At 42.5% G+C, this 25325-nt stretch overlaps 1 protein-coding gene across 1 annotated transcript; it reads left to right on the top strand.

Moving 5' to 3' along the window:
- The first annotated feature begins 559 nt into the window (after positions 1–559).
- On the top strand, positions 560–25160 carry LOC130127136 (microtubule-associated protein tau-like). The gene is made up of 15 exons (XM_056296708.1): positions 560–719; positions 3353–3496; positions 5039–5143; positions 6410–6433; positions 8576–8610; positions 8787–8933; positions 9413–9476; positions 9570–9608; positions 9881–10134; positions 12023–12115; positions 12464–12556; positions 19857–19949; positions 21218–21299; positions 21474–21580; positions 24818–25160. The coding sequence occupies exons 1-15, from the start codon at positions 560–562 to the stop codon at positions 25013–25015; spliced, it is 1638 nt and encodes a 545-aa protein (XP_056152683.1). The 3' UTR covers positions 25016–25160.
- Positions 25161–25325: the final 165 nt, after the last annotated feature.

Raw genomic sequence — 25325 nt, 5'->3', positions numbered from 1 at the left:
CTCTGAAACACAGCGTTGGGCAAAATGCGAGTCCTTCATGGGGGCGACTATTTTGGCTTAATGAAGTCACACGCTGACTTGGCCCAGTGGTGCTGAGGAGGAAACCAGCGGCGGGCACCGGTTGTTTAGGAAGTGCAACTCACCACAGAAAGGACGCACAGCACATGGGGCAGAAGGGGTTATTTTTGTAAGTGGTCCTGTAACATGAAACACAGATCCCACATTTGGATGTATAAATAACCCCGTTTTCACAGACACAGTGTCTGTTTACATGTAGCCGGTGACTGACTGGGTTGTGTAAGCAGGAAGACAAATGGTCCACGTATTGCACCGGAATTATTTTTACCGTTCAATACCAGGTATTGTTTCTCGACGGTCGACCGTTTCACATGGAAAACCGCGCCACATCATTTTGCAGTATATTTCCAGTCGGTCATGTGACATTCCCAGACGAGCATGTGTTGGTCCGACTGTTTATTTTCAAATCTGAACAAAATGCTCTCAGTTTGTTTAACTTGCTGTGGTTGGGGTCTTTTTGTAGCCCGACTCGCGACTGGCAATGGATCAGCACCAGGAATACACCAACAACGCCTCAAACATCTACAGCTCCGGAAACGCCATGAGTGGCTCCTTAGCCGGCATGACCATCAATGACCTGCACCACCAGGAGAATGGAGTTCAGATGGGACACAGAAGCCCTGGAGATGGTCCAATGAAAGGTCAGACATCCAGGCTGCCCTAATGGAAAAACCATCCCAAGTAGCACAGAGAAGCTTTCTTGATTATAATGAGTCAGACATATTACTAAGGCTACCTAAATGCCAAAGTCGCAGGATAAACAGGTGAAAAACTCAAACGTAAATTATGCAAAATGCAGATAGAAATAACTAGGGAGCAAATTACATCACGTGCAATGGCTTATTAAAACTTCATGTACCACATAGGCATCTTAGCCCTTGCTGCGGACGAGTATTTGCTCGCTTTCCAGTGATGCCAATTCTGAATGTTTTCAAAGAGAAGAATCTAAATGCCCTGCACAGCGTTTCCTCACAACTGTAGTAGTCTGTACCCAGTTAGAGAAGAGGCTGAGGCCTAGTGTTTCAACTGTGCTTTGTTTTAATCCCTATTTACATAATGGATACAAGGCATGCTTGACTGGCCCCTAGTCCTCGACTGCAGCTGCACGCCTCACTGTAATCCAGGCATGTGGGTCAGGCCCCTCAGAATGCCCTCTGTCTTGCCGTCCTGTGCCAACGTTAGCTACCAATTCAGCTCATGAACAATCAACCTTTCAACCGTGTGCACAAAACATCCAACTTTTCAGAAGATACATTCGATAATTGAATGGGCTATTAATGGAAAAATACAAACACGAGGGCAAAGAAAGCAGAGGAAAAGCCCGGCCTTAAGTCTGTATCCCCTCTTTCTTGGTTGGCAGATATGCTGACAGTAACTTTGCATATTTATTTATATTTTTAATTGAAGCAACTGCGGTTATCAGTGGTGTGGTTGCTGTGTCGAGACCGAACATCACAATGACATGCAATCTACTTGTACCCCTTTCCATCTATCCCGATCGTCCACACGGCCCATTAGTACGTAATCTAGCTTTCCCTAGTTTACAGCCCTCGCTAGTGCACTCGTTCTCCCCCTTCTCACTTCCCATCACGCCACACTCAAGCAGGAAGCAGTACACAGGGTCACATCCCTCTACAGAAACAAATGACTGCATCTTCAACGGTGCATCGGATAGTGAGTATCCATGTACATTTGTAGGGTAGTAGCCTATTTTCTAGAAGAGAAGTCTAGCAGTATTTTCTAGAAAAAGGTGCAAATCTATGGGTGACTTTTGTTGATATGGCCATATTAACCTGAGTGTGGAAAAATTAGTTGGCTTTTACACGCACAGACGGGTGATAAAGGAAAGGAAAACCCAACATGAAGTGTGTTAGTAAGGTGTTGGTCCACCAGGAGCCTCCAGAACAGCTTCAATGCTCCTTGTCATAGATTCTACAAGTCTCTGAACTCTACTGGAGGGATGGACACCATTCTTCCAAAAGATATTCCCTCATTTGGTGTTTTGATGATGGTGGGAGAGAGCGCTGTCTAACATGTCAGTCCAAAATCTCCAAAAGGTTTTCAATTGGGTTGAAATCTGGTGACTGGGAAGGCCATAGCATATGATTTACACCATTTTCATCCTCATCAAACCATTCAGTGACCCCTCGTGCCCTGTGGATGGGGACACTGTCATCCTGGAAGAGACCAGTCCCATCAGAATAGAAATGTTTCATCATAGGATAAAGGTGATCACTCAGAATAACTTTGTATTGATTTACTGTGACCCTTCCCTCTAAGGGGACAAGGGGACCCAAACCATGCCAGGAAAATGCCCCCCCCCCACCGCATAACAGAACACCCGGACCCCCTCACTGTAGGGGTCAAGCATTCAGGATTTTCCTTTAATCTGTCACCCGTCTGTATATGACTTAATTTTGATTACTTCTAAGCTGTGAAGTAAATGACTAAGTTGGAAATGATCAGAAAATGGGGTCAGATGTGAAACATTTTAATGTTGATTTCATTGGATTGCGTATTTGACTATGAGTGATTATCTGCCAAAGCCCATCCTCCTACACAACAAGAATGACCTGAAACTATCCTAACCCCTTTGGAGAGCCATTTTCTCCATCCACAGCCCTGGAGATGACCCCATCATCCCCGGTAAAACTGGAGATGTTTACCTCAAACTAGGGCTGTGGAGTAATTCAAAATTATTGTATATCATCATTCAGTGGATACATGTATATTTATTGTGATACACAGTTTTCTTGTCAAATTAATGATAATAAGAATCTATTTTCTACAATTTCTCACAAAATGAGGTAAAAAAAAAATATATTTGAAAGGGTGTTATTTGAAAGCCAGTTTAGGTTTGATGTTATACCTAACAGTTCAATGTGAGTAATCCTCAGATGGATTCTTAAAGGTAGTATTTTTGCATAAGTAAGCAGCTATCAAGATATTGTGTAAAATTCCCTAAATTCATGATGATATTTTCCATATCACCCAGCACTATCTCAAACTTCTCATACTTATTCTGTGTTTACCACCGAACTGAAGTCCTGTCTGTGAATGCCATTGAGTGAACACTGAATTATATTTCTCAAAATGGTGCCATTGCCAGGGTACAAATCCTTTCATAGAAGCCTTTACATTTCCATTTTACAGTGCCCTTTGGGGATGATCTGATGAAAACTGGTTTTGCTGGAGTTCCCCAAAGCTTCCTCTTCAACAGTCTAGGACTATCAATTTATGTCATGTTTAACCTTCAGTTACCTGTAATTTACAGAAGAGGAGGAGGAGGAGGAGGAGGAGGAAGCTGTACGAAATGAGATTGTGGTTAAAGTAAAGTCTGAGCTCAAACAACCAGAGAGCACCTGCTGTGCCGGAGATGTGCAGCCTGGTGTCTCTGAGGAGAATAAGGTTTCACCCGGTACGCCTGCCGTCCACCATCAACCCACGCAGCTCAGAAACCAAAGTCCCTAACTAACATATATATTCTTACTCTTACCTCTTCTTTATTTAGCATGATTTGGTTTATGCAAGATATCCGTTAACGCTTTGTATTACGGAAATATATTCCTTTTCTTCCAGATATAGCCAGAGAAATGTTCATCTCGGTTTGCTGAACTTTCTTTTTTTTTATTTTTATTATTATTCCCTCAAATATTTTTATTTTCAGCCTACTAAATCCAGCCTATTTTATTTTTCAGCTGCTTGGCATGAGGGTGCTCCTGATTTTTTCCCCCCTGCTTGTATGCACATGTATGCTTTGAGTTATCACAAAGAATGTCTCCACAACATCTAATATGGGCATATTATTTTGACAATATGCTGTGTTTGTTGTAAATGACAATAGATTGGTACAAGGGTCACAAATCACTGACTCACCTGGAATATGAGTGTTTTCTGTGTTGGTAAAATCCTTCGACCCAGCTCTGGTCTGTGCCAAGCATGCTTTGATCACGAATAGTGAGCATGACAGTCTGTCCCAAAGCATCATGGGTGGGAAATCTAGCGGGGTGAAAGGGCTCCCTGATCTGTTAAACAGATCCTGAGTCCCTGGACATGAGAAATACCACAGCGATAGAGAACACAGCTGACCCGCAGCAGCCAACACAACACCAGGAGAAAACACTGAAACACAATTTAAACAAGAGCTGGATAAACCCTTATGTTAAACATCCTGTTAAAATGTTTCTCATGTCCTTATAAGCGAGGTGTTGATTACGTCTATGGTGGAAGAATTGTCTACAGCCTAGGGCATCAACACCATTTTACGCCTAAACAAAACATAATTTAAAAAGGCGGCAGGGGCATCCAGGTAGCGTAGTGGTCTATTCCGTTGCCTACCAACACGTGGCTCGATGGTTTGAACCCCCGTGTTACCTCCGGCTTGGTCGGGCATCTCTACAGATAATTGGCCATGTCTGCGGGTGGGAAGCCGGATGTGGGGATGTGTCCCGGTCGCTGCACTGGCGCCTCCTCTGGTCAGTCGGGGCGCCTGCCGTGATCCTCCCATGCGCTATCTCCCCCTGGCGAAACTCCTCACTGTCAGGCGAAAAGAAGCGGCTGGCGACTCCACATGTATCGGAGGAGGCATGTGGTAGTCTGCAGCCCTCCCCGGATAGGCAGAGGGGGTGGAGCAGTGACCGGGATGGCTCGGAAGAGTGGGGTAATTGGTTGGATACAATGGGGGAGGAAAAGGGGGGGGAAAGCCACACACAAAAAAAGACGGCTACACATTTGTTATGAATTAAACAATTTTCTTTTACAAGAAATGTTGCCCTATATGTTGCAAACGGTGACCTTAATTGATAGCGGACAAAAACACCAACACAGAAATCATTGTCACTGCACAGGTCCATCACTTCAGGTCTATGCTAATGCAATGCAGTTGTATTGCGAGTGTGATCCTTTCTTTCCACACCAAATCTCCGTCCTAATCATCGGGCATCATGTATCCCCATAACAGAGGCAACCGGACAGCCTGCAGAGAACAGTGCCGTTGAAGCGGCATCTGAGCTCTCACAACAGCAGAGTGACCCATGTGAAGATGAGGTGCAGCTGGGTGCCTCTGGTGAGAATGAGGGGGCGGCATGGTCTATCTACTGCCCAGCTCTTGCCTGTTTTAAAGCTGCCTGCCATATTTTAAGCCCCTTTTGCTTCCATGACTCCAGTCGGCTGCTGCTCTCCCTCCCATGTGCACACGTCCTGCTAAACGAAGCTTACTGCATCGGCTTTATGTTGCCCGTTTGTTTTATTCCAGAGCCACACGAGGATTAGAGATTGCTTAAGGGTTTGCTTGCTCAAGCTGGTGTCAACGCTTGCCCATTTCTCTAGTTTTGTGAATCTAATCTTTCATTACAATTTTGTTTTTATTAACCTCATTGCTCCCGCAGCTTGTGTAAGCTTTTGACTGTGCGCTTTAAGCAGTGAAACAGATCTTTTTGAATACTGTGGCGCTTTCACAATACCTCTGAAACGTGACAAGAGCTAGAGTCAGCAGGCAAACACAGATCTTTTTTCAAGATGGCTATTTCCTATCCTGGCAATTTAAGAATGACAGTAATGACCAAACCACAGGGTGGCTGCAGGTTCCTGGGATCTGTTAAATAGATCCTGTGCTCCCAAACATGGAGGATGCCAGAGTAATGGGAAAAACAGCTCAAGTTTGAAGCACCAGGTTAGGTGTGGTGTTTGGCAAAATAACACTTAAATTGAAAGGGTGGACACTTTAGTACCTATACCTCCATCAGACCACTCTGTGTCTGCCTGTTCACACAAATCAATTTTGGGGGTGATGCATTGCGCCAGTGTTTTTATTTGCAGTAATTTGCCTTTGTGTCCTTGTGTTTGGGCCTTTTCAATTTATTTATTTGAATTAACAATTATATCAAAAGCTGCTATGTGTATTTCTACTTGAACCCTGACCTGATGTTCACCAATGTGAATAACAGCAACAAATCATAGCAAGTGAGACAAACTGCCATTTTGGAAAAGCCTCAGTAGATAAGGCTCGCTGCATACTTTGCTGAGGACTGTGTGAGCCACGTCTTATGGGCATTGGGGTGTAAAACAACAACAAAAACAAGCTCAGCCAGCCCGACTCCTGTGGCTGTGAATGCAGAAATCTAAGGCGCGTGGGGGGGGGGGGGGTCATTTACTATGTTTTGATCAGTACCATTCACCAACCATTGCTGATATTTACTAGTCAAAGGCCAAATATTCCACATAGCACCTTTAAGCTTTAAGGATTTGTGAATGATGGGCATTTTGATTTTGTACCAGTCACAACTGATTATGCACCTCTCTCCTTCCCATCTGCCCCACTGTGTTTAAACAGCGCCTGGAGGAGCAGCTTCAACAGGTATTTTATTTGATCTATCCAACAACTATGTTTACTGATTACTTTAGTTACATAATCACCAGTAAAACTGCTAGTTGGGAGACAAGGGGAGAGTCTCATTCTCATAATGCATTTCATTAAATATAACTTGTAATATATTAAAATACATGATGTAATATATTTTTATGGTATTTTCTAGATATTTTGCATTATTTGACTGCTCTATCATACTATTTATTTTCTTTAATTTATTTTTTTTCTTGAATAATGCATAATGAGTATCAAAAATTAATACCCTGTTTTACTCAATTTCTGGAGATGAAATTTTATGATTTTTCAACCATGGCTAATGCATTACATTGCACGGTCAAAAGCAGATCGGAAAGATTGAATTTTGACCACATTTTGAGCACTTTTTACAGTGAAAATGCATAATTCAGCGGTATGACAGCACAGCACATTCACAGGAATCAGTGTGCATCTAGGTCAATTTCCTCTATTGTCTTTCACTCAGTTGTGATGCATTATGTCCATTTCCATCTCATTTATTTTCATTTGAACATAAGGTGCATTCCCTAAGAAAGCATCCGACATTGCTCACTTCTTTTTATCACTGTGCCATTCACTCATTTCTTCTTCTTTTGTTTTTCTCTTGATCTTAATTAAATTCAAAAACCTAGAGTCTTTAAAATGTTCTTAGTGGACATGAAGTGCAGAGTTTCCTTTGTTTTGTTTTGTTTTGTTTTTTTCCTTTCTTCTGACGTCTTGATTTATATTCATTGGGGAGGTGGAAGAGAGTGCTGTAAATGTCATCATTAATCTGCTTTCCAAACAAATTAGTGAAGCCTGGCACTGAGTTTCTCAGTGAGCTCACATTTGCGGCCATTGGATCAAAGCCTGCTGCACATGGAGTCGATGGGGAGGGCGTCGGCGTCGTGAGCACTGGAGCTTCCAGTTCCCTGGACTCTGGAAATAAGGCGGCTGATCACTTGGATGGGGCGAGGGTGGGAGAGTGTGGGAAGAGGCTCAGTGACTCTTTATGGGCTTCTGAAGACCTCAGCTGCACGTCAGACATTAGGCGGGACCTGCCGGCCCAAAAGGGGAGCCCGGAGTGGACCGGGGCTACGGATTCCCAGAGGGCGATCAGCCTTGACGCGTCCGAGTGCCTGTCTGAAATGACCGATATATCTGCCATGTCATTGGTCCGCAGCATGGCCTTAGAAGACCTTACTTCCATTGGAGACAGAAGCTCGTGGTCGAACCAAGGAGCGGGAGTCATCTTGGGTGAACACATGAAAGACAGCTTGACTACAGATAGCTCGGCGACTCTCCAAGGAGAAGCATTTGAGCCCCCTCATCCCCAAAGTTTATCATATTCCAGTTGCGATTCTGGCCTTGCTCATCATTCAGAAGATCTTCAGAGGGTGTGCAGTCCCTCATATCCACAAACAAGTGATAGGAACATGTCTGAGCCGGATAGTCATTCTTCAAAGATGCCATCAGATTTAGTTATGGAAAACAACGAAACCGAGTCCATGCTAGATAGGGCCAGCTGCTTAATTTCTGACATTTCAAATGACTCAGAGATGAGCAATGTTGTTGAGGCCTCCAACACAAGTGAACTCCAGAAAACGCCCTCAAGTTCTCCAGCGAGAAAGTCATTGGTGCCGATCGCTGTATTCAAAGGTCTGTTCCCCGTCATATTCACCAAATCCCGAGCCAGTCCTCTTCAGTTGATTCCTTCCACTTCTTTAAGTTACAAAGCAGCTTCTATGTGTTATGCAGCACTCTCCCTCGAACTTTTTTCAATGGAAATTAACGTTTTGACCCAAGGAGAAGCTTGTTTACCTCCCTCCCCACATTTGCTTATTTTGTTTTTTGGTCTATCCATCTTGCTCACTCAGCTGGTTATGCAGCCCCAGTAGCCACTGTTGATTTAACACTCACTGTGTACGGACCACACTGCATGCTGTGTGCTCAACATCACCGAGGGCTGATTTGATTTGGTTGCTGCCATGCACTAGCATACAGGCACATGGGTCAACATTAGCATTCCTGTATTTCACTTAGGTAGATATGAAAAAAAAGACAATGTTATTGTTGGCTGAAAAATATCTGGTTCAGCTCTTTTTGAGTCTTTCTCCCCCTCCCTTATTTCCATAGCTCAAGCGAAGCAAAATGACGCTATGGAAAAGAAGGTATGTGAAGATGAACCAAACACGTGCCACTCATTCCTAGACTGTTAACATTCCATTCATCACATAAGCTAGCTTCTTTAATATTCTTATCGTTTGTGAAATCACACCCTTTTTGTTTCATGACAGATTATTGTTAGAACCCTTGTTTTTAATCAATTTTCCCCTTCATGGAAAAGACACAAACGTCCACCAAAACTAGAACAACCTCTTCCCTTAAAAGACCATCCCCAGTCACCGCGGGCACCAAAACAAACGCATCCTCTCGAAATGGCCACAGCTCAATCCCTGCTAAGGCCAGCAACACAGGGCACAGGCAGCCCCGAGTAAGTACAGGCCTAACCTGCCCCGCCTTGCTTCTGTCTAAATGCAGTTCTGTTCAGGCTGGGCTGAAGTACCAGACCAGGCCCATGTTCACACTGTTAGTGGAGCCTCTCTTTTCCCTCCACCCCCCCCCACACCTTCCTAATAAAATTTGTAAAAGGTCATGAAAATATTAAAATGACTTTTTATGACACCTTGGCTGCAGCTTGGCCTTGCCGTGATTTTATTTGATTCAATTAACACAAACACTAACAACTAAATTCTTCCTAATTCATCAGAGAATACATTAATTTCCCTCATTTTCTCAAACTAACAAGAATGAGTTGTAGATCATGGGAATGGTTTGTGATGGCTGGTGTGATTACTCAATGCAGACGTTCTTGACGGTAACTGAGAGTGGACTCAAGGTACCTGCAGCTTTCTAAAGTAGAGTCAACATTATCTGCTCGTAAGTTACTACTGGGTTGCTGTTTATTTGCAGACTCCTGGTGGTGCAAGACCTCAAGCCCCAGGAACCAAGATTCCTGCTAAAACAGGTCAATCAGGTATGTAGCAATGACTTCACCATTTATATCACATTTCATATGTAGCAAGAAACTAAAGATTATGAGTAACTTGTCATATTTTTTGTGATACAGCTAGCACCAAGAAACCACCCACTCCAAAAAACAATAAAGGTAAAAAGCAAATACACATACGATTGAGAGAGATCACTAATTGGCTCGCATGGCGTAGGCCACCTGATCACCAAACTGCCACAACCACAGTCTGATCAGGACCATCCTGGATCAAACTTGGTCAGCTTTTTAGCATTAGTATCCTAGTGCTCGCCTTCCTTAAATTTGTCTTTTTTGTGTTTTCTTTTGTTTTTTGCCTTTCACTAAACCCTTTTTCGTTGGATGTTTGAATGTCAAATCTCTGACCTGCTGCATTTTTAACCCACTTCAAGATGCTGCGAGTGGACAGAGTAGTCCTGGTACTCCCAAGTCCCCCTCTAGCCAAACAGGTCCTGGGAAGTCCGTGGCCGAGGCCAATAAAGTGAAGAAGATAGCGGTGGTTCGCTCCACACCAAAGTCCCCAGGCTCCCTGAAGAGCCGTCAGGCTGTTCCCCTGGCCGCTGCAGCGCCCCTGCCAGACCTGAAGGGTGTCAAGTCAAAGATTGGTTCCATAGACAACATCAAACACCAGCCTGGTGGTGGCAAAGTATGTCCATAAGTTTACATCATTATTACACAATGGTCCTAGGGCACAATACTGTCCGACCTCATCCTCACGTCCTTCAGGCTGTCGTTTAATCTGAGGATGCACTACAATAAGGGAATGGAATCTCAGATAACTGCACATTTAAATGACAGAAGACAGTTAAAACAATAAGCCCAAAAACTATGAGATGGGCCACAACAGGATTTACAAGAGGCTTTAACAAGTTTTACGCTTAACAATAAATGTATGTAGTTTGAATTCTTGCTCACCAGCTTTTCTATCAGTATCTGATGCATTCATTGTATGATAAGTCACGTTATGTATAGGATTTATTGTTTGTTATGATTTCACTTGTAAATTATCGTCTACAAACAACTGTCCTTTGAAAATGTACTTTTTTTATTTTTTGTTCTTTCTGGTCAAAGGCAGACCGGTGACTAGTGGTCATTACTACTAGTCATCTATTATAGTGCCTTTGAAAAATGTTAAGACAGACTATGTGTAAAATATTGAAACAAAATACACCCAAGTCAAACCTTTGGGATCAAGGCATGAATGCCGTCTAGAGAAGAAAAAAAAAGAAGAACAAAATGAACAATTTTCAGTCTGTGATGTACTAGTTTGTAGTTTGGAGAAGCCCAAAGGTGTTTTTCTCTTTCTGTCTTTGCATGGCAGAGAAAATCAGATGAAGCTGCAAACTGAGATCAGGTAGTTAAAAGTGTCATTGCTAAACAGCTAAAATACATATCTTATACAACATGATTTTAGACAACTATGCCAGTTTTTGATAGTCTTCTTCTACTACAAATCACTGTGAGCAGGTTGTAGGGAGCCATCCAATTCATTTTTGAAAACCATTTTAGCATAACACAGAAGAAATATCATGTCTGATATAAAAGTAAAAAACGTATTTTGCAACAGAAGCCTCACAGCTCATAAATCAAACCAAGGTTCATCTGCCCTAAAATGCTAATGTTAAGGCTAATTATCTCTCCACCATCACCTACCATTTTACAGGTACAAATCCTCGATCGAAAGATCGATTTGAACAATGTCCAGTCTAAGTGTGGCTCCAAAGGCAACATCAAACATGTACCAGGTGGTGGCAATGTGAGTAATTGGGATGGAATCAACACATTTTCAGTATCTCTAAATGAATTAGACAGGATTGTAGGGATAAACATGAAGTGAAGAGAGTAGGGGAAGACATGGAGCAAAGGTTGCATAGCCAAATTTGAACCCAGGATGCTGCAGTCAGCTGCCTGCCCAACTGGCTAAGCCACCAGGACCCCTGCCAGAGAATGAACTAAGAACCAATTGAAATATAATTTATCTGCTACTAGCCTAGTTTGCAGTTTTTGCTTCTGGGATATCATTTATTTAAAATGCAGTATTCTAAGAATGCATTGTGTTGACAAACAAATGAAGTTTTTAGTCCACAAACTTTAATGAAGATAAACAAAGGTCCCCCATACTGTAGCTTCCTAATATGCAATTTGTTAGGACATCTACAAAGTGACGTTTCGAGTTACATGCTCTTCTTCAGACTTACATTTTTAGATAGATTTACACTTAACATTTACATTTATATTTAACATTTACATTTATATTTATATGTTATTTTATAATTTTGCTTTGATGCAAATCATTACTCTTGAAAAAGATACAATAGTTTACATGAATTTCCCTCTAAATATTTAAAAACGTGACAGTTAAAAATTGGATTGCTTTCTTTTTTTCTTTTTCTTTTTTTACATTTGGTGATGCTAAATGTGCAAAAACTGAGCAGGAAAACAGAAGAAGCAACTTTTTACAAACGATACTATATATTCTGCAGCCTTGTTGATTTTAATGACTAAAAATCAACACTTTCTAATGTGTCTAACAGGTCCAAATCCTTGATAAGAAGTTGGACTTGACCAATGTCCAGGCTCGTTGTGGCTCTAAAGACAACATAAAACACACACCTGGTGGAGGAAAGGTGAGTGAACCTGGGAAAAGATGCAGCCTTTGCCTGATTTTCATATCAATCCTGTCAAAACAACTGTTCTTGATTTATTGTTCCCCAAACCTGGTCTTCTGCTCTTACCTACATGGTGCAGGTGCCACAACTACAAAATTTAAAGTTTTACTGTGTTTTATTTGCAATTGACAATTTCAGTGGCTTGACAACTTTTTTTTTACAAAAGTTTAGGAATGCTATTTATTATTCATTAACAAGGCTGAAAAGTTCTTAATCTCGTTTATTCCAGGATTTATTCATTCAGCCTGGCTGCTTTCAAGGACTCCTAGGGTAACAGTGTCTCCCCCTACCTCTGCACTTTTCCAGGTTAAAATATTTGAGCAGAAGATGGACTTTAGTAATGTCCAGTCTAAGTGTGGCTCCAAAGACAATATCAAACGTGTCCCTGGAGGTGGAAATGTGAGTAATTTAAGGGATCCACTCAACACAAGAGTCTTGAGTATCTCTACAGTTATGATTAGAGATGCACCGATCAATCGGCCAGTGACCGGAATCGGCCGATTTTCAGCTTGATCAGCCATGACCGGTGACCGGCCAGTCAGTCTCAGGGTGCTTTCACACCTGAGCTGTTTGGTCCGTTTAAATCTAACCCTGGAGTGTTTGCCCCCTTGGTGTGGTTCGTTTGGGCAGGGTGAACACAACAATCACACTCGGGTGCAGACCAAAACAACCGGACTGAGACCTTGTTGAAGAGGTGGTCTCAGTGCGGTTACAAACGAACTCTGGTACGGTTCATTTGTGGTATGAACGTGAGCCAACCTAGATCCAACCCAACTGCAGGAAGCATTCCACAGTTTTTGGATTAAACCAGTGCCCATCTCCAGCTGCACCATGCATTATGCAACATAGATTTAGATCATTAACTTTCCTGGGCCTGTGTCACGTATATTTCAGATTTTTTTTTTCCTGTTTTGTTCCAGGACAAATTGACACTTACATACTGATTGCAATTGTCAAATTTGTAATGTGATGAATGCAAATATAATTTTAGCTATTTTAGACACATCAAAGATGTAACAAATATTTTCAGTTCTAACAAAATATAAGTACACACAAAGTACTTTGTTGTCCTTAGATTGACTATAATTAAGAACTGAGTAAAAATACAAAATCCACACATGTAACTGAATTATTTGTTCAAATATTTAAACAGATATCAGGTCTGTCATGTCTTTTCACTATTCTCCTCCTCCACATTTACGTCACTGGCAAGGTCTCTCTTCTTGGTTGTTAAATAGAAACTAAGACAGGTAACTGTCTTTTCATACAGTTCCCCAACTGATACTATCCTCTAATGAATGCTGCAGAGCGTCGGTTAAATCAATAATAACAATAATAATACATTTTATTTATGGGCGCCTTTCAGAGCACTCAAGGACACCCTACAAAATACAGTTAAAAACAAGCAGCACTGGGGTCCGGGATGGTGTAGCGGTCCAAGCATTGGCTTTGTGTCGATGCAGTTGCCCACTGGGGACCAGGGTTCACGCCTCGGTCTTGTCAGATCTAACTATGGCTTCAATGGATTCAATAAAGCAGCAATAATTGGCAACGCTGTCTTTGGGAGGGGGGCGGAGTCGGCGTGTGTTCGTCACATGAATGCGTCTCTGTGTGAGTTGGAAAAAGCAGCGGTTAGGCCTGGATTCGCCTTGTCACAGAAGTGACGAGGCGTCTCCTTCGAGACTGCCGGCCGGAGAGATAACGTTGGCGAACGCATGCAGTACGAGGGTGGGTATTTGAACTAGAATAGGGAGCGATTGGCCACTAAATTGGGAGAAAAAGGGAAAAATCAGAAATAAATTTTTAAAATAGAAGAAAAAAAAACAAGCAGCACTGTATCAGACATCATAATAATCAAACAAAGCAGAGGTATACAATAAGTTAATACAACAGATATGTATAAAATCATTATCTTTGCAAAACTCATGGTGGATATAACCATTAAAGTCTGGATCAGACTGAATATGCCAGTTTGAAAAGATATATTTTGAGATGGGATTTGAAGTTGAAAAGAAAGTCAATATTGTGAATGTTTTGTGGGAGAGCGTTCCAGAGGCAGGGGGCAGAACAACTGAAAGCTCTAGACTCCATGGTAGTCAAGCGGGCAGATGGTGTAGTGAGTTGGATGGCAGAAGGGGATCTGAAAGTATGGGAGGGTGTGTGGATATGAGAGAGTTCAGAAAGGAGCTAGGTTATTAAGGAGCTTAAAGGTGAGAAGCAGAATCTTGAAGTCAATACGGTATTTAACAGGGAGCCAATGGAATTGCTGAAGAACAGGAGTGATATGATCTATAGAAGGAGTTCTGGTAATGATATGGGCAGCTAAATTCTGGACCAATTAAAGCTTATGAAGACACTTGAGGGGAAGACCAAAGAGGACAGAATAGCAGTAGTCAATGAAGGATGTAATCAGGGTATGAATGGTAATGGCGGTGCTGTCAGGTGTAAGCGACGGGAGAAGATGATTAATATTGCGTAGGTGGACGTATGCAGACCAAGTAACATTGTTGATGTGTGCTTCAAAAGATAATGTGCTGTCCAAGATGACACCCCAGACTCTTAACCTGAAGGGAAGGAGGAACTATAGAATTGTCAATTGTCAGAGAAAAAAATCAGGTTTAGCCAAAGCAGATTTTAGTAACTACTAGGAAGACCTCCGTTTTATCAGTATTAAGTTTGAGGAAGTGGTATGAAAACCAGGATTTAATTTCTAGTAAGCAGTCGAAAAGGGAAGTGGGCGAAAGAGTGGAGGTAGGCTAGGTGGATAGATGGAGCTGGGTGTTATCCGCGTAAGAATGAAATTGAATACCAAATTTCCTGAAAGTGTGGCCAAGAGGTAAAAGGTAAATAATAAATAGGAGGGGGCCCAATACAGAGCCCTAGGGAACACTGGTAGTAACAGGAAAGGACTGTGATCTCAAGTTTGTAAATTGGACAAACTGAATGCAGCCAGAGAGATATAATCTAAACCAGGCAAGGGAGGTGCCAGTGATTCCACTGGAAGCTAATCTCTCTAAAAGGATGTTATGTGAGATGGTATCAAAGACTGCACTCAGATCAAGAAGGACAAGTATAGTTAAGAGCCCAGAGTCAGCTGCCATCAACAGATCATTGATGATTTTCTCTAATTCAAGGCTGTCTCCATACTGTGAAAGGAGTGAAAACCAGAAATTGTTTAAACAGATTGTTGTCAGTCAACTGAGTGTGTACCTGAGATTCAACTGAGTGTGTACCTGAGATACAACTGTTCTTTCAAGGATTTTAGAAAGAAATTGTAAATTTGAGATTGGGTGAAAATTGTTCAAATTGTTGGGGTCTACACCAGGTTTCTCGCGTACTGGAGTTATTGCAGCTGTTTTGAGAGATGAGGGACAAGACCAGGAGTAAGGGAGGAATGTATGATATCAGTTATTAAAGAGGACAGAGAAGGTAGACAGGCTTTTACTAAATGAGTAGGAATGGGGTCTAACTGACAGGTTTGGATTTGCAAATGAAACCAGATATTTCCTTAACAGTTAGGAGTTTAAAACTAGACAGTGAAGGAAAGAGGGGAACATAGAAGGGTGAATAAGGTGAACTGTATGCTGTATTGTTCGAAGAGGTCAATTGCTGGTGAATATTTTCAATTTTGGCATTAAAAAGGTCATGAAGGTATTACATTGAGCAATTGAATACAGGTGAGGTGCAAGAGTGTCTGGTGGCCATAAAATAATGTTTAATGTGGAAAACAGGACTCTTGTGTTCCATTCACCTGATCTAATTAAATTTGCATAATAACACAATTTAGCTGTGGGCAGAGCCTCCTTATAATGAAGTATGTGGTTGTCATACATGTCAACAACAAGGCTAGTTTTCACATAAAGGCGTTCCAGGTGATGGCCTTTAGCCATTTACTGTCAAAGTCAGTAAGGCTCCCCTCTGCATTTTTCCACCTGGAACAAACTACACAGCCTTTTCAATCAAGTTTTGTTTTTTACTGTCCTTCGGGACACTATTTTCTGGCTCCCCCATCCTTTTTAGTGCGTACCCGCACAAATTCCACTTCTCTGAAATGCGTCCCACTCAACTCAATTTTTCTCTGATCCTTCTGAGCATTCTGTGGAGGGGTTTGACATGTTCACTCAGACACACGATTGATCACCTTTGTTTCTTGAGAGCTTTCCTCTCTGACTTGTGACTGCTGGGTTCTTTTTCCTTCCATCTGCAGTATCCAAAAACAGCCAGTCGATCACCATAGGATGGCAGATACTCTTAGCTGGTCATCTGTCATGAGGTGTATGACACTGGAATCAATCTAAAATAAATAAATAGTTCATGAATTCTTAAGTCAACTGCATTAAATTATAACAATGAACAACCTGCCTATACAGCACCAGATATTATTTACAAAGCTCTTCCAAACTTTGGGTATTTCAATGTTTATGTATGATTTGTCAAAATTAAGCATTTCCTATATTAACTAGCTGCTCCTGTTCCATTCGCTGTATGTCTTCCCCAGGCACATGCCGTGGCCTTAAGTAGTCACTTAGCTCATCCATCTTGTGACAGTTTAAAAAAAAAACCTCTCCACCTCTGCTGAATAAAATTAAAAGTTTAAAAGTGACAAACTCTTTTTTTTTTTGTAGTTTTGGTATTCAAGCAGCTTCACATTCAATTTGGTGTTTAAATAAGATAAAACCTTTTACAGTGCTCTAAATTCTTCAGCTAAGGAGAGAGGGAGCATTATTTTATTTGATTATAGCTTATTTTTCTTTTTAATGTTTCAAATAAGTCTCTGGTTTTCTGATTTTTCTCAAGCTGCCCTATGATATTATCACAATTCAGTACGTTAAAGTGGATGAGGGGGGCATAATCACTCCATATGATTTTATTGTGAGGCAGCTTAGGACAACACTGGATGATCCAGTACCTATAGTGACTGTAGTTTATAATAACATATTGGCTGGATGTTGGATCAATAAAATACAGAATACTAGAGTAACTACAATGCATGTGTTTAAAAATGCTAATTTTTGTAAAAATGAAAACCAGTGGTTAAATATGCCATGAGCATGTTTATGTACTTATGCTCTGGATTTATTTCAGAACTACGTAGCAAAAAAGAGATTTGTACAAAAGTTTTATTTAACCTGCCTTGTAGTAATATTTTATGGTACAATTAGCTCTTATACTGACTCAAGACATGGACTTATGGTCACATGGACTTATTCACATCAGATATTTTGACTTGTTCCCTCGTTCATGCACATAAGTTAGTCAATAGCTATACTTTTGTTGTGATTAAAAACAGAACCTGGTAACTGAGACAAACACTCGATGATGGAAAGAGAGCATTTAATTCTTAAGTACGGTATTTTGTTTCATCACAACCTTGATACTGTAATTGTGACAAGAGCAATAAAACTCAAATTAAGTGGCAACAATTAACGATCGTGTAATTTTTCTGTTATATTTTATTTGAGCCACTGTGAAATAAATTACTGTCAAACAAACTACTGTGAAACCAAATATCTCAGTCACTGTATATTTCAATGAGGTGCTGTGACATAAACGTTATTAACACTGCCACTGAATGCCAGTGAATCTAGCACAGGCGCCCGGTCTGTGGCTGGTGAGGGGATGAGCGTTGTGGCCTGATTTAGTGTGAATGAGATCAGATGTCTGACGGTCCGTTTTAAATATCTTATGCCTGAGTCAAATGACCAAAGTTTACTGAACAAATAGCAAAACACGGTAGTGTAGTGCTTATTAACGTGAGGAATAAAAGGAGAGAGGATACGTCTAGTAAACTCTGATAATGTGCACAGGGTGCCATGCATGAATTATGCTTGGCTGAAGTTAGGCAATGTGGAATAATTAATCTTTAAGCCACATCAGAGTGGGATTTTCGTCCAAGTCATTAAATTGCATTTAAGGTTCCAGCAGCTGGAGAGTTGGTTGAGCTGGAAGCGAATAGACTTCGTTTTTTTTTTTTTTTAGAAATGGTATTTTGCTAACACACTCCTGCCCACGTTATCAAGCGTCTGTCTAAGTATGTGGTAGACTCGGCAAGTAGCGCCGAGGTAGCCATGCAATAATCAGCGGTATCCATGCCGGCTGTGCCACCTAGGGGTACGAGGCACTTGTCGTACTGAGAATAATCGGTAAAGCACTATTAGCACGTGCCCCAGAACAGCTAGCTAAACGGGGAACGCGGCAGAGGTCAACTCAGTGCACACGTACAATATCCGCATGACTTTGCGACATATCGTTGGTCTTCACGGCACTATGTTACATGTATAATCAGTAGGATATTGTAGCTGTGATAATACGTACCAACTCTTGATTAAAGAGCTATGTGGAGGGAGGCTGCCGCCTTGGAATAACATAAAGCAACTCACTGCAGCAGTACCGGCACTTGTTTTCATTCCAGGGACGCCATCTAGTGGCGTGAACGTTACTACAAAACTATATGTCGAAGCTACATTAACAGCAATATTGTAATTTGTTTAGCTACAATGACTGACTGGTTAAAAGCGTTTACAATTCGTGGCGGTCTGTCGGTTCGAATCCCCGTGTTACCTCCGACTTGGTCGGGCGTCGTCTGCGGGTGGGAAGCCGAATGTGGGTATGTGTCCTGGTCGCTGCACTACCGCCTCCTCTGGTGGGTTGGGGCGCCTGTTCGGGGGGGCGGGGAGAACCAGGGGGAAGAGCGTGATCCTCCCACGCGCAATGTCCTCCTGGCGAAACTCCTCACCCTCACTGTCAGGTGAAAAGAAGCGGCTGGCGACTCCACATGTATCAGAGGAGGCATGTGGTAGTCTGTAGCCCCCCCCCCCCCCAGATCGGCAGAGGGGAGGAGCAGCTACCAGGATGGCTTGGAAGAGTGGGGTAGTTGGCCAAGTACAACTGGGGCGAAAAACGGGGGTGGATTACAATGATGTCCAACATTTACAAAAGTCACCTGTAGTTACCTTATTCAGGATTGCATATCGTTTGCATGGTTAGGCCAGCAATGTTATGAAGGGACATTTGGAGACAGCGCTATTGGCAAGCATGCATGCTTTATCTCATAATCATGACTTTTTATCTCATAGTTTTGACTTGCCATGAGCATTGTTTATTATCAAGGCTAAGTTTTCATCTTTTTCTTTTCTTTTACAGGTGGAAATGGGCTTCTGTACTGCCCAGTCACCTGGAGCACTTTTTTTTATTTTGAGATTTGTTTGAGGAGAGTGAGGGAAGGTCCCGTAACCTGGTGCAGTTTTGGAGAAAATGTAAAAGTCAATGTTTTATCATGAACATACAATTGAAATTTCCATTATAAAAGTTACAAAAAAATGTTGTACATGCTGTCAATTATAGTTCTTAGAGAGAAAAAAATCAGAATTTGCCAAAATTGGAATCGGCAGGACTTTAAAAAAAATGGAAATAGGAATTGGCCCAAGAAAATTGGAATCGGTGCATCTCTAGTTATGGTCATCAACACCAACCCTTTTTTCAACACCAACCCTTGATTAAAAAAAGAAAACGAAATAAAGTCTTTCCCCATCCCCCACAATAATCCCAAACTTCCTGGTTAGGTCTCACTCCCCTTGAACCACGTGCACTTCTTCCCAAGATCATTTTTCTCCTTCAGCTTTGGTCCTCATTAGCAGCTCTGCTGCCATTAGTTGCTCAAGGATAACAGTCTTTTCCCCTGCATATTGACTTTTTCCAGGTACAAATTGTTGAAAAGAAGTTGGACTTAAGCAATGTGCAGTCCCGGTGTGGCTCCAAAGATAATATAAAACATGTACCCGGTGGTGGCAATGTGAGTAGCTAAAGGATGAACCCCTGGCTTACTGCAGTCTGCAGCTCTTGCCAAAAGCCCTTCCTTACCTCTACTGAATGCATCTTCAACAAGGAGCAAGATGTCAAACACTACTGCACGAAACCTGTCTCTACTCTGTGTTCAACCCATTTATTAGAATTACCTCTCATTAATACTATTTGTCATAAAATCTATTAATGATCATGAGCATTTCATAACTTAAACTGCAATACAGCTAAATTGTTGGGAGATAAAGCTGCTGATATTTATATCCCTTTGCAAGTGTTATGTAATGAATGCCATTTTTAACCCTGCTTCTTGGTTTTTTGACTAGTTGACCTGAATTGGTGCGTGGTACCATATGCTGCTATGGCATATCACACACAACACATCTACTGCAACAGCTAACAGTGTTATGTAATGCTCACGGTCTACTTCTACCGCTAGCTCGATGCTTAATTTTCTTTTAATCTTAACCAGTCAGTTTCACTGTTTGGTGGCAGGAAATAGTCATCATCTGAATTTCCCCAAAACAACATGCATGATTACTGTATGTGGGTGTTTGCATTTTTAAGAGAGGCCTATTTGATTTGATTATTAAAGCAAATGAATTGGACTAAAGGAATGTACTGGAGAAATGCTTTGGTCAATAATGAGGAGTGTGTGTGTGCGCCCCGGCTCTGCAGTGAGCTGTGTCTGTTGTAGTGAACAGGAGAGGGATGACCTCACTTAACAGAGACAGAGGGCCTTGTGTTGACAGACAACAGCCATCACAGGGGAGACTGTGATGAGGTCATTAGATCTAGCCTTGATTTGTGATGCATGGCCAAGAAATATGGCATTTATCTAAGATCAACACGAGCAGTGCATGTTTGCGAGTGCAGAATTTGATCCATTAAAGTCATTCAAATTCACAAATCATGCACATGCACAATTGAAACTTGATCATATATCTGCGTTTATCTCCTCTTTGAAGCACTAAGAAAGCTTGCAAGCCTCTTGAATGGTAGTACCCAGCGTTGATATCGATCTAACCCAGGAAGTTTAGAATCCCTGTAGATGTCATTTGGTTCGTCTTGTCATTGTTACCATGCATCTATGTGTCCAGTTGTGATGACTGTGTTTTCCTACGTTACCTCTAGAAAACTAACAGGCCACTTTATAGGACCGGTTGTGTCTATGGCTGCATGTGGGGGCAGGTTTCGAGTGATAGCCCGTCAGAAAACTAAAACTCGCTATTTCTCCCCTTCCTCTTTTGTCTTATGCAGATTCAGATTGTGCACAAAAAGATTGATCTGAGCAGTGTTACCTCGAAATGTGGCTCCAAGGTCAATATTCACCACAAGCCAGGTAGAAAAATAACATGAACTTCATTAGACTATAATCAAAAGGATATTCTATAACTAATTTTAATTGAAGTAAAAAAAAAAACTATTTCTACAGCCACTGGTGAACTCTCCTAAATTAAAACGATATCCCCTTTCTTTTAAAGCTTCTTAATGATTATACCTTTTTTCTCTCTAGGTGGTGGAAATGTTGAGATCAAAAACGAGAAAGTGGATTTTAAGGTCCAATCTAAGATTGGCTCTCTTGACAACATCGGCCATGTGGCTGGAGGCGGACTGAAAAGGGTAAGGCAATACTACAAACCAAAACCCTGAGTGAATGAGCTGTCTACTGTCTCTCTATTTCACAATGGTCCTCTCTACTAGGTGCCTAAAGCTTTGCCTGAATAGTCTGGTGAGCATGCCCATCCATTTTTCCTGGACATTTAGTTTTGATGGCCAAACTGATGACTATTACTACTAGCAAAGAGGGTAGTCACATGCAACGCATGGTGATATGTTTGCCCATTGCCCATGCTCAATTTGGCTATAATGATGAAATTTGCCAGCAGCCATACCAACATGTACCCTGGCTCTGCCAAATGATGGAAGCTAAGCAGGTATGGGCTTGGCTAGTACTTGGATGAGATACCTCCTGGGAAAATTAGTTGCTGCCGGAAGTGGTGTTGGTGGGCCAGTAGGGGGCAGGCTTCCCTCTGGTCCTAATAAAAACAACAAATATCACATCCCAATGCCCCAGACCCCAGTGCAGTGACAGGGACACTGGGCTGTAGGAGATGCCGTCCTTCGCATGGGACGTTAAACCGAGGTCCTGACTCACTTTGGTCATTAAAGATCCAATGGCACTTATCACAAAGAGTAGGGGGTTCCCCGGTGTCCTGGCAAAATTCCCAACCTAGCTCTCTCCATCTGGCCACCTAATCATCCTCCTATGTAATTGGCTCAACGATTCCTCCCTCTCCACCTCAAGCTGTGTGGTGAGCGTTCTGGTGCAAAATGGCTGCCGTGCATCACCTAGGTGGGTGCTACACATTGGTGGTGGCTGAAATGAGTTACCCCCTTCAATGGGAAGTGCTTCGGGTGTCTTAAAAAGTCCTTTATTATGATTATTATTATTATTGTTGTTGCTGTTGTTGTTGTGTTATTATTATTATGTCTCACTAGGTAAATCCAACCGCATGTCAGGATTTACTGATTGGGTAAAACAAACATTTTACGCAGTTCAACAGTCTGCTCGGACAATATTCTCTATCCTTACTGAAGCATAACAATACACAGAATAAAGATTATATTCATTTACAAAGCTGCATTGCTGGGCCTGCTAGGTGACTCTGGCTGCCCAACCACGTACTCCCACGCCTCTTTTCCAGTTTGGTCCAACCCTGTGTTTGCTATACTATTGTTACTTTCTGTCACCATTCACCCTCCTTTTTGATTTTCTCCCTTTTTGGTGTAACCATTAGCAAGCCTCCAATGCTTCCTTAAATGCCATCATCTCCTCTCCGGCTCACCGTGAACTATCCCCACCATTCATTACCGATATCCGCTTGTTATTATCATTTGCTGAATTTCATTTGTTTTTGTGTTGTGTTACAGCATTCTGATTTGTGTTGACCCCATCACATGTATTGTGTTGCATGCTCTGTCATTCCCCCTGCTGGGGCTCCTGTGTAGAGAGAGAAGGGGAAGGAGAGAGAGGGGAGTACCTCGGACAGCCCCTCAAATGGGGACATGTCCGGCCCTTCCCCTGCAGTTTCTCCCCCACAGTCACCCCAGAATGTCCCCTCAGCACCCAACACACCCATCTTGACGAATCCCCTCATAAAGATTGAGGACTCCTGTAAGTACTGTTAAACCTCCGTCTCATGTGGATTTGCTGCTGCCGTTTGCGGTAGCCATGCACGCTTCTCACAGCATCTTTTCACACAAAATCATTCCTGATGTATTTTTAAGTTGCAGCCAGAGAACCAAATTCAGAGGGCTGTATTAGTGTTATTCTAATGGCGGGTCCCATATTATTTGTGCCTTGCTAGGAGGTGACTACGCATCACCATTTCTCTCCACTGTATATTTAGTGATCATTTTATACTCGATGAGCTGTGCCAAGGGCTTGGTAGCCAACCGAGCCAATTGAAAGCAGGTTTATGGAGATTTGCAGGGACGAGTGTGTGAAGTTGACTGAATTAGATTTTACCTACCTTGTTTTATTGAATTCGTTATTTTGTGTGCCCAAGAGATTTAACGTAAGATCCTGTGTATTATTGGATGTTTTGGAGCATCCAGAGTTGCACCTCTAAACACATTGAAACCAACATAAATTCTCCCATTTGTTAACAAAGCCACTCTAACCTTTGGGAGAAGGTTACTACTAAGCATGGCATTAAGAAAGAGATTTTCACATGCGTTAGGTTGTTCAGCATTTTCAGTGACAGCAGAAGTCAGTGTCAGTAGTCAGTCTGCCCGCATGTGCTCCAAAATTAAACTTGATAACAGCAAAATGATGTCAAACAAGGGGGTCAAGATATGGACCCATTTTTAAATGAGAAAGAAAGCATCCTCCAGGGATGGGCAACATGATCCAGAAAGGGCCAGTGTGGGTGCAGGTCTTTGTTCTAACCAAGCAGTTACACACCTGATTCTATTAGTCAACCAATAGTTTTTGCTAATGACCTTGATTTCTAGACTCGGGTGTGTAACTGCTTGGTTGGAATAAGACGATTGGTTGACGAATAGAAACCGGTGTGTTGGACATCCGGGTAGCGTAGCGGTCTATTCCATTGCCTACCGGCTTGGTCAGGCGTCCCTACAGACACAATTGGCCGTGTGTGGGTGGGTGGGAAGCCGGATGTGGGTATGTGTCCTGGGCGCAGCACTAGCGCTTCCTCTGGTCGGTCAGGGCACCTGTTCAGGGGGGAGGGGGAACTGGGGGGGGAATAGCGTGATCCTCCCACGCACTACGTCCCCCTGGCAGAACTCCTCACTGTCAGGTAAAAAGAAGCGGCTGGTGACTCCACATGTATCGGACGAGGCATGTTGTAGTCTGCACCCCCCCTGGATCGGCAGAGAGGGTGGAGCAGCAACTGGGACGGCTCGGAAGAGTGGGGTAATTGGACAGGTACAATTGGGGAGAAAAAGGGGGAACCTCCCCCCAAAAAAAAATCAGGTGTGTAACTGCTTAGTTGGAACAAAGACCTGCACCCACACCGGCCCTTTCTGGCTCATATTGCCCATCGCTACAAGTGGAAGATTTGCCACCACACAAGATATGCTCCAGTTTTACCCACTAGAGGGTGCTCCGAGTCATGTAACGTTGTCCAAAACACTGACATGACATAATTCAATTGCAATTTCTTGCCAAAAAACAAATACAAAAATGTCCACGCTAAACCCCCCCCCCCTCCCATGCATTCCCTGCCTTTGCAACAGACTTGCCTGTTCGTAGATGGGGTCAGCGACCCTTCAAGGTTTTCTCTGAGTTAAGTTCATGACTGATATGTAACCCCCCCCCCCCGCATCCGACAGATTGAGACCCACAAACTGAATTTCCGTGAGACGGCCAAGGCCCGCACCGATCACGGTGCTGAGATCGTCTCCCTGGAAGACTCACCCCACCAGCTCAGCACCGTCTCCTCCTCCGGCAGCATCAACATGGCGGACTCCCCGCAGCTCTCCACGCTGGCTGACCAGGTGTCCGCCTCCTTGGCCAAACAAGGCTTGTGAATGCGCACCGTTCCAGAGGCCTCAGCCACACTTTTCACGTAGAGGAGTTGTGATGCCTTCCTAGTCATTTTCACAGGACTTTTTTTTAGCTACCCGTCACTGTTTTATCCTTCACTAACATTTGAAACTGTTTTTGAGGCATTACTAGAAGAGGTCTTCAAAGAAAAAAAAAAAGAAAAAAAGAGATTAAAAATGTAGGCTACGCTATGCCATTTCATTTCTCTCTGTGGTCCTTGATCTCTTATTTGCCATTATTTGTACCTTTTGTAAGTGTCCCTTTAAGAGTTTAAGAACCTCAGCAGAGTTGAAA

The sequence above is a fragment of the Lampris incognitus genome, chromosome 17 (genome assembly GCF_029633865.1).
Source record: "Lampris incognitus isolate fLamInc1 chromosome 17, fLamInc1.hap2, whole genome shotgun sequence".
Taxonomy (NCBI): Eukaryota; Metazoa; Chordata; class Actinopteri; order Lampriformes; family Lampridae; genus Lampris; species Lampris incognitus.
The sequence above is the reverse complement of the archived record's forward strand: the minus strand, read 5'-3'. Positions and strand labels throughout refer to the sequence as shown.

Bases quoted from the DNA above. Each gene is read 5' to 3' on its own strand.
- LOC130127136 (XM_056296708.1), top strand. From the start codon at position 560: ATGGATCAGCACCAGGAATACACCAACAACGCCTCAAACATCTACAGC. The intron at 3,497-5,038 runs GTACGCCTGCCG...TCCCCATAACAG, and splicing joins GGAGAATAAGGTTTCACCCG to AGGCAACCGGACAGCCTGCA. The intron at 8,611-8,786 runs GTATGTGAAGAT...TTCATGGAAAAG, and splicing joins ATGACGCTATGGAAAAGAAG to ACACAAACGTCCACCAAAAC.